At 41.2% G+C, this 16,293-nt stretch overlaps 1 protein-coding gene across 1 annotated transcript in view; it reads right to left on the bottom strand.

Annotated features, from left to right (window-relative positions):
* Positions 1 to 510: 510 nt before the first annotated feature.
* Positions 511 to 16,293, bottom strand: part of LOC126194927 (coiled-coil domain-containing protein 170) — a 436,254-nt gene continuing 420,471 nt past the window's right edge. Inside the window, exons 15-16 of the mRNA XM_049933307.1 lie at positions 4,290 to 4,415; positions 511 to 892 (exon numbers count right to left, since the gene is read on the bottom strand). Of these exons, the coding sequence (XP_049789264.1) occupies positions 572 to 892; positions 4,290 to 4,415 (447 nt within the window). The 3' untranslated portion in view covers positions 511 to 571. The remainder of the gene's footprint in view (positions 893 to 4,289; positions 4,416 to 16,293) is intronic.

Here is a 16,293-nt window from a genome sequence, read left to right as displayed (position 1 = left end):
ATGATCAGTTCTGTTGATCTGGATGAAGTTAAGGAAAACTGCAGTAGGCCATTAAGAGCAACCCAGACGGTGACACTCAAAATTTTTTCCAACTGTGAAACTCAATGGAACAATTGATTTGTATTAAATGAATGTTACTTTGAAGGAGATTTGACAATTATCTAAGTCAAATTAAATAAAACTACTTTTTGTTTACATTCTGTTTATTCTTGGGTCCCCTTTGGTGTGAATTTGATGAACTTCTTATATCATTGAAACAGGCTGTGAACACCATATCTCACTCATTAAATGGAAACAGGCATTTGCACAGAAGTTTATTGTTTGAATTATATAAATGTTACTACTAGTACTTTTGGTGCCTGCAGTCCTTTTTTTATTTCTAGTTTTTAATATTTTCTCTGTGTGATTAAGTCATATACATTACAATAGTGTTGGCTGGTCACTAGAAAATAAGTCTCAGATGGTTTGCTGATAAAATATACAGTGGAAAACTTTTTCACTTTTTTTTATCTGTACATAACCTTGAGCTCTAACTTACAATGGTAAAATGCAAGATCTCAAAACTGTCACATTACGTAGAAGTTCTCAGAGGTCGTTTGTTATAGATGCCATTAACATCGTCACTGTCATCTAAGGTACTGAGATCAGGTGGATCTCCAAAACCAGAATCATCAAATCGAGGTGTTCTTGGTCCTGGGTTTGGGCTGTTTCCCACTGGAAGAGGTGTCCTTGATGCTGATCCGAGCAATAGGGGATCATCGTATCGGCGAGACACAAGAGTAAAGTCACGGTGTGCGGATACCAGTTTCTGTAGGCGTGAGATAATTTCATAGTCCGGCACAGGGAGATCCAAACCCAGGAGTTTGCTGACTGATGATCGGAAGCCCTGTAACTGTAGATACAATACTTCAAATTTGTTTTATTATTTTCCTAATATTTTATTAACTATTTCTTATTTTCCTAATATTTTATTAACTAATCTATAGTGAAAGCTGCATTTTCAACTCAAACTACGACTGTGACCACTTACCACCACCACACCACCAGTAGCTGCTGTACTGCTGCTACTACTACTAATATTACTACGATGATGCAGTATGAATTCTGTAACAGTTGCTGCTGGTCCTATTATACATGCTCCAAATATTTCCTCTTACCAACTGGCAATGCTGGAACAGCCTCTCCATGGGGACACGGTTTCTGTCTTCCAAAAAAATTAATGTACAGTGAATGCTATGACTCTCATTTGCTTGTGAAGTATTTGGTGAAATGGTCAAATAGACATCAGCACACAAGCACAAATCTAGAAAAATCAATGCTGTATGTTCAGTGTGCACCCTCAAGTAACACTGCAGGCAGATATAGCAGAATTGTACTAATGGCTAGTTTGTTTCGTGGTGAACTCTCTCTTGCTATTGTGCCCCATCTTGTTAGATCCACACCACTGTTATCAGTAGTGTTGATAGTGATGATAAATGATTTTTTTTTAACTTGCAATATTTTATGGGTGTGGTGTTTTCCAACAGCCCACTTATTAGATTTAATGATTTCTTGTTACAAACATGAACTTGTTTTGATGATAAGTTATTGTTTGTAAGCTTGGATGAAACGAAATGCTGTTGGAGAAAGCATAAATACCACTCGAATAAGAGAGTAATAAAAATTTGCAGTGGACAAGTTTTTACCACTAGAAACCATATCTGTCATCTGTTACCTCAATTAGTAACCATATTTTCTTTCTGTCATGGAGTCTGTCATCTATCTTCATTTGAGTTCCTATGTTAAACTGCAAATTTGTAAAATTAGTGCAGTGGGGGTTACTGGCAAGAATGATAATTCACAGCAGCAGTAGTAGTAGTAGTAATAGTAGTAGTAATTATTATTTCATGGTTGGTTGGTGTGGGGAGCAATAGGACCAAATTATGGGGTCATCAGTCCCTTTTCCCAAAAGGAGTCAGGGGAAAATAAAAGACTTAAAACTAACTCGGAACCACACTGAAGAAGAAAACAAAAGAAGCTAACAAAAGGGTAAATGTACACTAAAAGGAAAGAGTAGTGGAAGATATTAAAATAATATGGCAGATGGCATGGGCTGGCTGGCAAAAATTAAAAAGGATGAGCCAGCCACCCTGCAAAACACTAAAATCTCCAGCCTAAAAGACAAAGCTAAAGGAATACAGATAGGGAGAAGATGAACACTAAGGCAAACTAATAGCAAAGAAAGAGTGAGGAAGAGTGAAAATGGAGGGAGGATGAAGGCCTGGGGGAGAAGGCCAGGCACCCACCCTCAGATTATGTGATAAAAACCCCACTCACAAACAAAATGTAAAACTAAAGCAGCCGTTGAGGCATTGTTGCCCGCACCATAGGCATTGCCAGGAAGGTTAAACTTCCACCGCAGTGCGGCTAAAATTGGACAGTCCAACAAGATGTGGATGATAGTCCAAGTCTGGCCTAAATAAATCGCTTAACGTTTGAATTGTGCTGTTCATTTTTTGTAAAAAATTAATGTAGTGTGTCTTCTTTTGTCATACACACTTAAGTCCAACAAAATCAGTGAGGTACTGATTTAGTATCCCCTATACCTTGTTCATAGTATAGCGGATTTTTCTGCCTAATAGCTTATTTATGTATGGAATACTTGTCAGTCTGCTTATTTGTTTTTGAGGCTTGTGAGCACTTTAATTATTTGTCTTTGAGACACAATTTCATCATGGTTTGGAGTCTACATTAAACAGAAGGTCTCCTTTTAACTGAATGGGTAAGCTTTGCACAGAATTTCAAGCTTTTGAAAGGAGTTTTTTCGTTGAATTTCAAGAGGAAAAGAAAACGTGTAGAAACCCGTTGGTCAAATATTTGAGTGGAGTGAAAACAAGATTCCCAATAAATTTCACAACTGATTATTTGTCTGATTTTCATAGCCAGACAAAGTGTGGAAAATGGACAAACTGCATATTGAACTGACCAGTGTGAAGTCGAATTTTACAAGAATTAAGTTTGTTTCAAAATAATCAAGGAAATTAAGATAAAAATATTAATTTGTTGAAAGACAAATTACACAATGGTTTTTGTCTGAATTATCATAGCCAAACAAGGAGTGAGAAAATGACACATGGGGCATAAAATTGGTCATTGTGAGGTCTAGCTTTGAAAAGAAAAATTAATTGCTTGAAAGTAATCAGGTTAATTAAGGAAAAAATTAGTGATTTGATGAAAAATAATATTTATAGCTACATAGCTAGCAGATGCTGCTAGCTATGTAAATGGAAAAATTCACCTGTGCAAAGCCTAGCTTTTTTGTGCATAAACAGTTGCAATGGTGTGATATTTAACTGTTAAAAAGGCTTCCTTTGAATCACATACTAAATTTAGGAAATTTTGAGAACAGATGACAATAGAAAGACGTCAAAAAGTTCATCTGTGCAAGGTCTAACTTTTCCAAATGTACAAAGTTGCATTTGTGAGATATTTTAACTGTCAAACTGGCTCACTTCAAATCAGGCACTAAACTCAGGACTTTTGAGAACAGAAGGTGGTAAGAAATCAGATGAGATGTCAAAAAGATCCTGCTTTCTGGAAAAGAAAAACCGCCAAATGTTTGGTGAAATGATTTGTCCAACAGTAAGGAATAAATCAGATTAGAGGAACATTTGATACACTTTTGAATGACGCTCGAAATGTGTACAGCAAATGAGGTGCTGATAGAGAATTTAAAGTTGACTCTTAAATTCAGAATATTAGCATTTGAAAGAATGTAAGAGGCAGATTATGTAGACCACACAGTCTGCTGTTGTGTGGCACTGACAAATTTCTATCATCTTTACCTAAATGGGTAAAAATTTTTTCAATAGAGTTTTATTCAAATATCAGGAAACACGAAGAACATCCTCAATATTCTCAATTTCCACCTCAGTTGCTGTATATGATTTTGAGTGTCATTTCAAGGCTTGCCTAATGCTGCTCTATTTTATTAATTTTTTTATTTTCAAGTTCAGTTCAGAAAGCATGAAACTTATTTTATATAATGGTGTGCATTAAGCGCATGGCACAAAAAACTCTACTAACACAGTTTTTCTTGGAGCGCATCTTTAAGATTGTAGACTCTGTTGTTCTTCATGTGGAACCAGAAGTCAAAATATCAAGGATTTATAGTTGAATTATAGTTGTGAAACTTTTTCTGTCTTCTATCACAATGTCTTCTCCGTAACCGCATGAGCTATCATATTGTAATTAATCTGTAGTCAAACATCACAGCAAACTGGCCAATCAAGAGACAACAGATTGCTTACCGAACTTTCTCTTCGCTGACAATCCAGCAGGCTTTGCTTCGTACTGGACAGCTCATCTCGTAGCAACTGTACCTGGTGGTCATTCAGAGATCGCTCTTGCTCAGCAGACTGACTTGTTGCTCGAACCTGTTACAAAGAGTAGCATAATGTTCAAATCTATGTCTATACAGGGGGATCTCCTAAAAGTCCTGAGGCATACTTTTTCCGGTTTTTTTGGCAGATTCTGTTTTTGCAGTGTGTAGCTGGAAACAGGCGAAAGAAGTACTGTGCATCATATCTTTCACGTGATGCCCAGTGTCGATGGAAAATATTGGTTTGTTTCCAATTAAAAACAAAATGATATTTAAAGCAGAATTCTATGTGCCCATTCAACAGAGTGGTCCAAAATTTAGTCTAGTATGATATTTGTTTTATCAATATGTATTAACAGGTGCAATAAAACATGAAGAATAGCCAGTACTCCAGCAGTGACAGCACTTCTGTGGTCTGCACTGATCACTACTACCATGCTGCAGTGCTGCTTAATTGTTACTGGAGTACTTGTTATTCTTTGTGTTTTAGTGTACCTGTCAATCATTGGCATTTGCAAGGGGCTGGGGGGCACTTGCTCCCTCCTGGAATCTGAAGCTCACGCTTTTTATGGATTACAGAATTTCCACCAATGACTATCTGTGACTCAACAAAACTTCCAGATTTAGCTAAGACTTTCACTTCCTAGTACAGCTCTTATCAAGCTGCAGAAAGGAACCTATCAAGCACCCTCACATACTGATTTCCAGCAGAACATAAATATGGAAGCAGTATACGTGCCTGTCATCCATTCCCAATTTCCACAACGATTCCACCACCCATTTCTGCACACAAAGAAGATTCATTTTGGCTTGCTGATTCTATCTTCAGTTATATGTGTCAGAGCTATTATAGTAGACTTTATATAACACGGCCATGTAGATGTCTACAGTTATACTTAATCGAATGAATTCAGCTCCGATGATGAGGTGAAAGAAGAGGTTCATAACTTTCTGAACAGCAGGGCAGTGAGCTGGTATGACATGGGCATGCAAAAACTGCCACAGCGTCTACAAAAATGCATTGACAGAAAAGGTTATTATGTCGAAAAATAGCTAAATGTTCAAGCTATACACTGATGATGCAAAACATTGTAGAAATAAACAGGTCTATGGATATGAATCTCAATGCGGCACAAATTTTCTTTCATCATTACATGTTCATTAAATTGGAAGTTCTGTGTTTCAAAACATTACATGTCATCACTTGATTTCATTAATTTCAGTGAAGTTAATTCAAGAGAGAGTTTCTAAATCCCTCTTAATATACTTTTGGCTTAAGACACACTTCGAGTTAGTCTACAGGACCCATTATTTAGTATGAAGAGATCACAAAAGTCCTTCGGAAAAGAAACTTTTGCATCTTAAGTCTGAATGAAGTCAAAAGAAGATACAAAAAAATATGGCTACCAGGTGGCATTAAAAGGCAGGGCCAAAAGGTAACCGAAATAATAACTTTCAGAAGTTGAAGCTCCACTATTTTTATCAAAAGAACATTTCAGTCAAGAAAATTATGAAACACAATTAGTGGCCAGTATTTAATTCTGCTGCTAGTTACCTGTAAAAATACACAAAGTACAGTTCCTTCCTTGGGGAGAAGAATGGGGTAGGTCAGGGATGTTTGAAAATAAAGGGCAAGTCACTTGGGCCCAGGGTGAGATGGTCCCACCTCTTAAGACACAGGGAGACAGAGGTGCAGGCATCATGGAGTAGAAAATCAGAGATTGTACACTGATAAGCACTGAGCCAGCTTCAGAGTGATAAGTAAAGACAGGTTATGAGAAAGAGAAATGAATGATGCAACAAAGAAGTAGGAGGAAAAGGAGTGAAAGGAAAAAATGAGTAAGGAGAATGAAGAATAAAAAGTAATAAAATCAAACACTCCCTTCCCATGACCAAGGCATCTTTGCCAAATGTATCTGCTCCACCACTGAATTCCTCAATACGTTCACCAGTGATGTTTTCCAGGCTTTCCTCTCTCAACACTACCTCGCAAATCTTATTCACAAACAAATCCCTCTCACCCTGTTACTAATACAGCTTCCACTTACAATAAGCTCGGAACACCATCTTGTTACCAGTACCATCCTTAACGTATTTATACATTTGCCTGCCATAGACATGACTTTCTGAAGTCAAGCCTCTCTCTAATATCTGCCCACAACACACACTTCCTGTTGGCCTCCTAACCCCTATAAAACCTAGTCAAGCCTTATAACATTCTCAAGCCATTATCTCCACCCTGTGCCCCCTCACTACCACATACTCCAGTCCCACCACTGGTAAATCCAACAATATCAAGGGCAGAGCATTGTCCTAAACCACACATCTTGTTTATCGACTGAATTAACTCTTCACTGCACATTGCTTTTATAGGAATTGCCACCACTAAACTGGCCATGTACATGAATGGGCAAAGAAAGAAAGACTGCATCCAGTACCCAGTTGCTGAACACTTTCCACTGCATGACTCAAGGGACCTGGAACTATTTTGATCCTCCCACCAATTTTTGTTTCCTTGAACTCCAGAAATGGGAATTTGTGTTATTACAACACATGCTCGCATCTCTACACCCTCCTGGATTTAACAATCATCAACGCAGCCCCCCCCCCACCCCCCCTCTTTTTTTCATCACAATGTTATGTTGATGAACAGTCTGTGGAGAGTAACAACAGTATTTCTTTTGCCATCTGAATCTTGGGATACTGTAGCAACAATATTTTCACTCTCATGAGATGGGAACAGGATCTCCAACAAGCCCTTTGCTCCTGCCAATCATTTCATTTTGGTAGTTTATAAGAAGGAAGCATTTGTTACATTTCTGCTCTTAATTTTGGCCTTAGTTTATTTCGTTATCTTCTCCTCTAAACATTTATTACTCTCATTTTCTATTTGACTTCAATTTCAGATTTTTTTGCTGTTAAGTTTTTTTTTCCCCTTACAACAGGCTACAGGGCACTTATTTTTCCCTGCAGTGTGTCATATTTTGTTTTCCATTCCTAGAAATAATAACTGAAGTTAGAGAGCACGACTTTTTTTTAATTTGTGGGTTTCTTCTTGCCGTGTCCACAATCACATGGTACACAGTGAATATCTACAGAGGGTGCCAAGTAAGCACTCTTCATACCAGGCATTTCAACATTCTGATATGTCACAGTCTAGATGGTATTCATTCACTGGAACTGATTTACGCTTTCTCCATGAGACCTTCAAATAGTTGACTACAACTGCCACTAGTTATGTCAGCAGCCACAGAGGGCACTGATCACTGGCTATTCTTTCCTCTTCCGCAAAATAGAGCACAGACAGACATCATTCCACTGGTTGTGAATTAATAGAGGTTCACCAAACACAACTGTTCCTGTTCCAGCTTGCAGAGCAACAGTTCCAGTGTACCTGCCAGTGCATATCAACAGGTGCCAGGTGTTAACAGCCACGTGCTATAAATGAAGATCGTTGGACTGTAAATGCCTAGTGTCAAGTGATAGTTAGAAGTAGTAGTCCAGACTGAACATCTCTAGATTAAACAATGGAAAATCCAGGATGGACTGTAACAATATTATGAAAAGGATAGTTGTTACTTACCATAATGAGAGTTGCAGATAGGTACAACAAAAAGACTGTCGAAAAGTGAGCTTTTGGACACACACACACACACACACACACACACACACACACACACACAGTCTCCGGCAGCTGAAGCCAGTCTGTGAGCGGCGGTGCACCATGGGAGAGGCAACCAGGTGGTGGGGGTAAGCAAGGAAGCTTGCGTGAGGAAGGATAGCACGGCAGGGTGGAGGATAGTAAAGTGCTGTTTGTGGGAGTGCGCAGGGACAATACGGAGAAAGGATGGGGCAGCCAGGTGCATTTGGGAGGTTAGATGGAGGGCAGGGGAGAGAGGTAGTATAATAGGAGAGAAGTATGAAAGACTTGGGTAACAGAAGAAATATTGAGTTTAATTGATGAAAGGAGAAAATATAAAAATGCAGTAAATGAAGCAGGCAAAAAGGAAACAAAATGAGATTGACAGGAAGTGCAAAACTGCTAAGCAGGGATGGCTAGAGGAGAAATGTAAGGATGTAGAGGCTTATCTCACTAGGGGTAAGATAGATACTGCCTACAGGAAAAATTAAAGTGACCTTTGGAGAAAGGAGAACCACTTGTATGAATATCAAGAGCTCAGATGGAAACCCAGTTCTAAGCAAAGAAGGGAAAGCAGAAAGGTGGAAGGAGTATATAGAGGGTCTATACAAGGGCGATGTACTTGAGGACAATATTATGGAAATGGAAGAGGATGTAGATGAAGATGAAATGGGAGATACGATACTGCGTGAAGAGTTTGACACAGCACTGAAAGACCTGAGTCGAAACGAGGCCCCGGGAGTAGACAACATTCCATTAGAACTACTGATGGCCTTGGGAGAGCCAGTCATGACAAAACTCTACCGTCTGGTGAGCAAGATGTATGAGACAGGCGAAATACCCTCAGACTTCAAGAAGAATATAATAATTCCAATCCCAAAGAAAGCAGGTGTTGACAGATGTGAAAATTACCGAACTATCAGTTTAATAAGTCACAGCTGCAAAATACTAATGTGAATTCTCTACAGACGAATGGAAAAACTGGTAGAAGTCGACCTCGGGGAAGATCAGTTTGGATTCCGTAGAAATGTTGGAACACGTGAGGCAATACTGATCTTACGCCTCATCTTAGAAGAAAGACGAAGGAAAGGCAAACCTACGTTTCTAGCATTTGTAGACCTAGAGAAAGCTTTCGACAATGTTGACTGGAATACTCTCTTTCAATTTCTAAAGATGGCAGGGGTAAAATACAGGGAGTGAGAGGCTATTTACAATTTGTACAGAAAGCAGATGGCAGTTATAAGAGTCGAGGGGCATGTAAGGGAAGCAGCGGTTGGGAAGGGAGTGAGACAGGGTTGTAGCCTCTCCCCGATGTCATTTAGTCTGTATATTGAGCAAGTAGTAAAGGAAATGAAAGAAAATTTCGGAGTAGGTATTAAAATCCATGGAGAAGAAATAAAAACTTTGAGGTTCGCTGATGTCATTGTAATTCTGTCAGAGACAGAAAAAGATTTGGAAGAGCAGTTGAACGGAATGGACAGTGTCTTGAAAGGAGGGTAGTGGAATGTAGTCTAATTAAGTCGGGTGATGCTGAGGGAATTAGATTAGGAAATGAGACACTTAAAGTAGTAAAGGAGTTTTGCTATTTGGGGAGCAAAATAACTGATGATGGTCGAAGTAGAGAGGATATAAAATGTAGACTGGCAATGGCAAGGAAAGCATTTCTGAAGAAGAGAAATTTGTTAACATTGAGTATAGATTTAAGTGCCAGGAAGCCGTTTCTGTAAGTATTTGTATGGAGTGTAGCCATGTATGGAAGTGAAACATGGACGATAAATAGTTTGGACAAGAAGAGAATAGAAGCTTTCGAAATGTGGTGCTACAGAAGAATGCTGACGACTAGATGGGTAGATCATGTAACTAATGAGGAGGTATTGAATAGAATAGGGGAGAAGAGAAGTTTGTGGCACAACTTGACAAGAAGTAGGGACCGGTTGGTAGTGCATGTTCTGAGGCTTCAAGGGATCACAAATTTAGCATTGGAGGGCAGTGTGGAGGGTAAAAGTCGTAGAGGGAGACCAAGAGATGAATACACTAAGCAGATTCAGAAGGATGTAGGTTGCAGTAAGTACTGGGAGATGAAGAAGCTTGCACAGGATAGAGTAGCATGGAGAGCTGCATCAAAGCAGTCTTAGGACTGAAGACCACAACAACAACAACAACAACAACAACAACAACAACAATGAAAGACTGGGTGTATTGGTGGTGTAGAGGGCTGTGTTGTGCTGGAATGGGAACAGAGAAGGGGCCTGATTTTTTAACCTTGAACCGTGCCTCACCATCATTCCCCACAACTCTCAACATGTAAACTAACCTTACGTCTGCAGCAAGAACCGCAATACACCACCCAAAAACTGATCCCAACCTTATAATCCTACATGCTGACAAAGGCTCCATTAATGTTGTTTTGAACCGCAAGGATTACCTGGCAGAAGGACTCCACCATCTGTCAGATTAATCCACCTACAAACCCTTCCACAGTGGCCCAATTCCAGAAATCCAGCAGGATCTCCATTCTTTCCTCAAATCCTTACGTCTATCCCAGAACCTCTCTCCAGAATCCATCTCTCTGCTCACCCCTACCACTACTCACACTCCTACCTTCCATTATTCCCTAAAATCCATAAACCCGATCACCCAGTATGCCCCATAGTGGGCGGTTACTGTGCCTCCACTGAGAGAATCTCCGCTCTTGTAGACCAGAACCTTCAGCCTTTTACCCGCAACCTTCCCTCCTATAAAAGATACCAATTATTTCCTCCATCAGCTCTCCACAGTTCCTGTTCATCTACTGCACAGTGCCCTGCTCATCACTGCTGATGCCATCTCATTTGACTCTAACATCCTTAATGGCCATGGCTTTACTGCTATTAAACACTACCTTTCCCAACACCTGACAGATTCCAAACCAAGAACCTCCTTCCTAGTTGCCATGACCAACTGTATCCTCTCCAACTACTTCTCCTTTGAAGGCATCACCTACAAACAAATCCAGGGGTATGGCTATGGGCACCCACATGGCATCATCCTATGCCAACCTATTCATGGGCCATATAGAGGAATCCTTTCTGTTGTCATTTTCAGTCCAAAGACTGTGTTGATGCAATTCTTTGTGTTACTCCATCCTGTGCAAGCCTCTTCATCTCCAAATAACTACTGCAACCTACATCCTTCTGAATCTGCTTAGTGTATTCATCTCTTGGTCTCCCTCTATGATTTTTATCCTCCACACTTCCCTCCAGTAGTAAACTGGTGATCCCTTGATGTCTCAGAAGGAGTCCTAACAATCGATCCTTTCTTCTAGTCAAGTTGGACCCCAAATTCCTCTTCTCCCCACTTCTGTTCCGTACCTCCTCATTAGTTCTGTGATCTACCCATCAAAACTTCAGCATTCTTATGTAGCACTACATTTCGAAAGCTTCTATTCTCTCTTGTCTAAACTGTTTATCGTCCATGTTTCCCTTCCATACATTGCTATAGTTCAAACAAATACTTTAAGACAAGACTTCCTGTCACTTAACTCAATACTCAATGTTAACAAATTTCTCTTCTTCAGAAACACTTTCCTTGCAATCAACAGTCCACATTTGTATCCTCTCTACTTCGACCATCATCAGTTATTTTGCTGCCAAAGTAACCAAACTCATTTCCAACTTGTGTGTCTCATTTCCTAATCTCATTCCTTCAGTGTCACCTGATTTAAGTCAACTACCTTCCATTATCCTCATTTTGCTTTTGTTGATATTCATCTTATATCCTCCTCCTGAGACACTGTCCATACTGGTCAACAGCTCTTCCAAGTCCTTTGCTGTCTCTGACAGAATTACAATGTCATCGACACACCTCAAGGTTTCTTTGCCCTGGATTTTAATTCCTACTCCAAATTTTCTTTTGTTTCCTTTATTGCTTGCTCAATGTACAGACTGAATAACATCAGGGATACACTACAACCCTGTCTCACTCCCTTCTCAACCACTGCTTCTTTTTCGTGGCCCTCGACTCTCATAACTGCCATCTGGTTTCTGTACAAATTGTAAATAGGCGTTTGCTCCCTGTGCTTTACCTCTGCCACCCTCAGAATTTGAAAGCGGGTATTGAGTCAACATTGTCAAAAGCTTTCTCTAAGTCTACAAACACATAAACGTAGGTTTGTCTTTCCTTAACCTCTCTTCTAAGGTAAGTCTTAGGCTCAGTATTGCCTCACGTGTTCCTACTTTTCTACGGAATCCAAACTGATCTTCTCTGAGGTTGGCTTTTACCAGTTTTTCCATTTGTCTATATAGAATTCGTGCTAGTATTTTGCAACCATGACTTATAAAAACTCGTAGTTCAGTAATTCTCACACCTGTCGGCACATGCTTTCTTTGAAATTGGAGTTGTTATGTTGTTCTTGAAATCTGAGGGTATTTCACCTGTCTCATACTTCTCTCTCACCAGACGGAAGGATTTTGTCATGGCTCGTTCTCTCAAAGTAATCAGTAGTTTTAACGGAATGTTGTCTATTCCCGGGGCCTCGTTTCTACTTAGGTCTTTCAGTGCTCTGTCAAATTCTTCAGTATCATATCTACCATCTTATCTTCATCTATGTCCTTTTATATTTACTACATAATATTGCCCTCAAGTACATCGCCCTTGTATAGACCCTCTAGATACTCCTTCCACCTTTTTGCTTTCCCTTCTTTGCTTAGGACTGGTTTTCCGTCTGAGCTCTGGATATTCATATTGGTGGTTCTCTTTTCTCCAAAGGTCTCTCTAATTTTCCTGTAGGTGGCATCTATCTTACCCCTAGTGATATATGGTTCTGCATCCTTAAATTTGTCCTCGAGCCATTCCTTCTTTACCATTTTGCACTTCCTATTGGAGATGTTTGTATTCCTTTTTGCCTGCTTCATTTAATGCGCTTTTATATTTTCTCCTTTCATCAATTAAATTCAGTATTTCTACTAGCCCCCGTCTTTTTACATCCTTGATCCTCCGCGCCCTTCACTATTTCATCTCTCACAGCTACCCATTCTTCTTTTACTGTATTCCTTTCTCCTGTTCTTGGCAATGGTTCCCTAACACTCCCTCTGAAACTCTCTACAACCTCTGGTTGTTCAGTTTATCCAGGTCCCATATCCTAATTCCTACCTTTTTGCAGTTTCTTCAATTTCAGTCTACAGTTCGTAACCAGTCCACATCTGCCTCTGGAAATGTCTTACAATTTAAAACCTAGTTCCTACACCTTTGTCTTACAATTAACTAATCAATCTGAAAATTTCTAGTGTCTCCAGGCCTCTACCACATATACACCTTCTTTCATGATTCTTAAATCAAGTACAGGGTGTACATAAAGCCTGGGAACACTTTCAATTATTTATTGCACAAGAATGAAACATTATACAGATATCATACATGTGTCATTTTATATATATAAAGATGATGAGACTTACCAAACAAAAGCGCTGGCAAGTCGATATTCTATTCGATATTCTATCGATCTGCCAGCGCTTTTGTTTGGTAAGTCTCATCATCTTTGTTTTTAGATATATTTTTCCCACGTGGAATGTTTCCTATATATAAAAGAAAGATGATGAGACTTACCAAACAAAAGCGCTGGCAGGTCGATAGACACACAAACATACACACAAAATTCAAGCTTTCGCAACAAACGGTTGCTTCATCAGGAAAGAGGGAAGGAGAGGGATAAAGGATGTGGGTTTTAAGGGAGAGGGTAAGGAGTCATTCCAATCCCGGGAGCGGAAAGACTTACCCTAAGGGGAAAAAAGGACAGGTATACACTCGCGCGCGCGCCACACACATCCGCATATACACAGACACAAGCAGACATTTGTAAAGGCAAAGAGTTTGGGCAGAGATGTCAGTCGCAGCGGAAGTACAGAGGCAAAGATGATGTTGAGAGACAGGTGAGGTATGAGCGGCGGCAAATTGAAATTAGAAATTAGCGGAGACTGAGGCCTGGCGGATAGCGAGAAGAGAGGATATGCTGAAGGGCAAGTTCCCATCTCCGGAGTTCTGACAGGTTGGTGTTAGTGGGAAGTATCCAGATAACCCGGACGGTGTAACACTGTGCCAAGATGTGCTGGCCGTGCACCAAGGCATGTTTAGCCACAGGGTGATCCTCATTACCAACAAACACTGTCTGCCTGTGTCCATTCATGCGAATGGACAGTTTGTTGCTGGTCATTCCCACATAGAAGGCTTCACAGTGTAGGCAGGTCAGTTGGTAAATCACGTGGGTGCTTTCACACGTGGCTCTGCCTTTGATCGTGTACACCTTCCAGGTTACAGGACTGGAGTAGGTGGTGGTGGGAGGGTGCATGGGACAGGTTTTACACCGGGGGCGGTTACAAGGGTAGGAGCCAGAGGGTAGGGAAGGTGGTTTGGGGATTTCATAGGGATGAACTAAGAGGTTACGAAGGTTAGGTGGACAGCGGAAAGGCACTCTAGGTGGAGTGGGGAGGATTTCATGAAGGATGGATCTCATTTCAGGGCAGGATTTGAGGAAGTCGTATCCCTGCTGGAGAGTCACATTCAGAATCTGATCCAGTCCCGGAAAGTATCCTGTCCCCAGTGGGGCACTTTTGGGGTTCTTCTGTGGAAGGTTCCGGGTTTGAGGAGATGAGGAAGTGGCTCTGGTTATTTGCTTCTGTACCAGGTCGGGAGGGTACTTACGGGATGCGAAAGCTGTTTTCAGGTTGTTGGTGTAATGGTTCAAGGATTCCGGACTGGAGCAGATTCGTTTGCCACGAAGACCTAGGCTGTAGGGAAGGGACCGTTTGATGTGGAATGGGTGGCAGCTGTCATAATGGAGGTACTGTTGCTTGTTGGTGGGTTTGATGTGGACGGACGTGTGAAGCTGGCCATTGGGCAGGTGGAGGTCAACGTCAAGGAAAGTGGCATGGGATTTAGAGTAGGACCAGGTGAATCTGATGGAAGCAAAGGAGTTGAGGTTGGAGAGGAAATTCTGGAGTTCTTCTTCACTGTGAGTCCAGATCATGAAAATGTCATCAATAAATCTGTACCAAACTTTGGGTTGGCACCCCTGGGTAACCAAGAAGGCTTCCTCTAAGCGACCCATGATTAGGTTGGTGTACGAGGGGGCCATCCTGGTACCCATGGCTGTTCCCTTTAATTGTTGGTATGTCTGGCCTTCGAAAGTGAAGAAGTTGTGGGTCAGGATGAAGCTGGCTAAGGTAATGAGGAAAGAGGTTTTAGGTAGGGTGGCAGGTGATCGGCGTGAAAGGAAGTGCTCCATCGCAGCGAGGCCCTGGACATGCGGAATATTTGTGTATAAGGAAGTGGCATCAACGGTTACAAGGATGGTTTCCGGGGGTAACAAACTGGGTAGGGATTCCAGGCATTCGAGAAAGTGGTTGGTGTCTTTGATGAAGGATGGGAGACTGCATGTAATGGGTTGAAGGTGTTGATCTACGTAGGCAGAAATGCGTTCTATGGGGGCTTGGTAACCAGCTACAATGGGATGGCCAGAATGATTGGGTTTGTGAATGTTAGGAAGAAGGTAGAAGGTAGGGGTGCGGGGTGTTGGTGGGGTCAGGAGGTTGATGGAGTCAGGTGAAAGGTTTTGTAGGGGGCCTAAGGTTCTGAGGATTCCTTGAAGCTCCGCCTGGACATCAGGAATGGGATTACCTTGGCAAACTTTGTAAGTAGTGTTGTCTGAAAGCTGACGCAGTCCCTCAGCCACATACTCCCGACGATCAAGTACCACAGTTGTGGAACCCTTGTCCGCCGGAAGAATGACGATGGATTGGTCAGCCTTCAGATCACGGATAGCCTGGGCTTCAGCAGTGGTGATGTTGGGAGTCGTATTAAGGTTTTTTAATAAGGATTGAGAGGCAAGGCTGGAAGTCAGAAATTCCTGGAAGGTTAGGAGAGGGTGATTTTGAGGAAGAGGAGGTGGGTCCCGCTATGACGGAGGACGGAACTGTTCCATGCAGGGTTCAATTTGGATAGTGTCTTGGGGAGTTGGATCATTAGGAGTAGGATTAGGATCATTTTTCTTCGTGGCAAAGTGATATTTCCAGCAGAGAGTACAGGTGTAGGACAGTAAATCTTTGACGAGGGCTGTTTGGTTAAATCTGGGAGTGGGGCTGAAGGTGAGGCCTTTGGATAGGACAGAGGTTTCGGATTGGGGGAGAGGTTTGGAGGAAAGGTTAACTACTGAATTGGGGTGTTGTGGTTCCAGATTGTGTTGATTGGAATTTTGAGGTTTTGGAGGGAGTGGAGCTGGAAGTGGGAGATTGAGTAGATGGGAGAGACTGGGTTTTGTGTG

Source organism: Schistocerca nitens, chromosome 7, assembly GCF_023898315.1.
Source record: "Schistocerca nitens isolate TAMUIC-IGC-003100 chromosome 7, iqSchNite1.1, whole genome shotgun sequence".
NCBI classification, from domain to species: Eukaryota; Metazoa; Arthropoda; class Insecta; order Orthoptera; family Acrididae; genus Schistocerca; species Schistocerca nitens.
The sequence above is the reverse complement of the archived record's forward strand: the minus strand, read 5'-3'. Positions and strand labels throughout refer to the sequence as shown.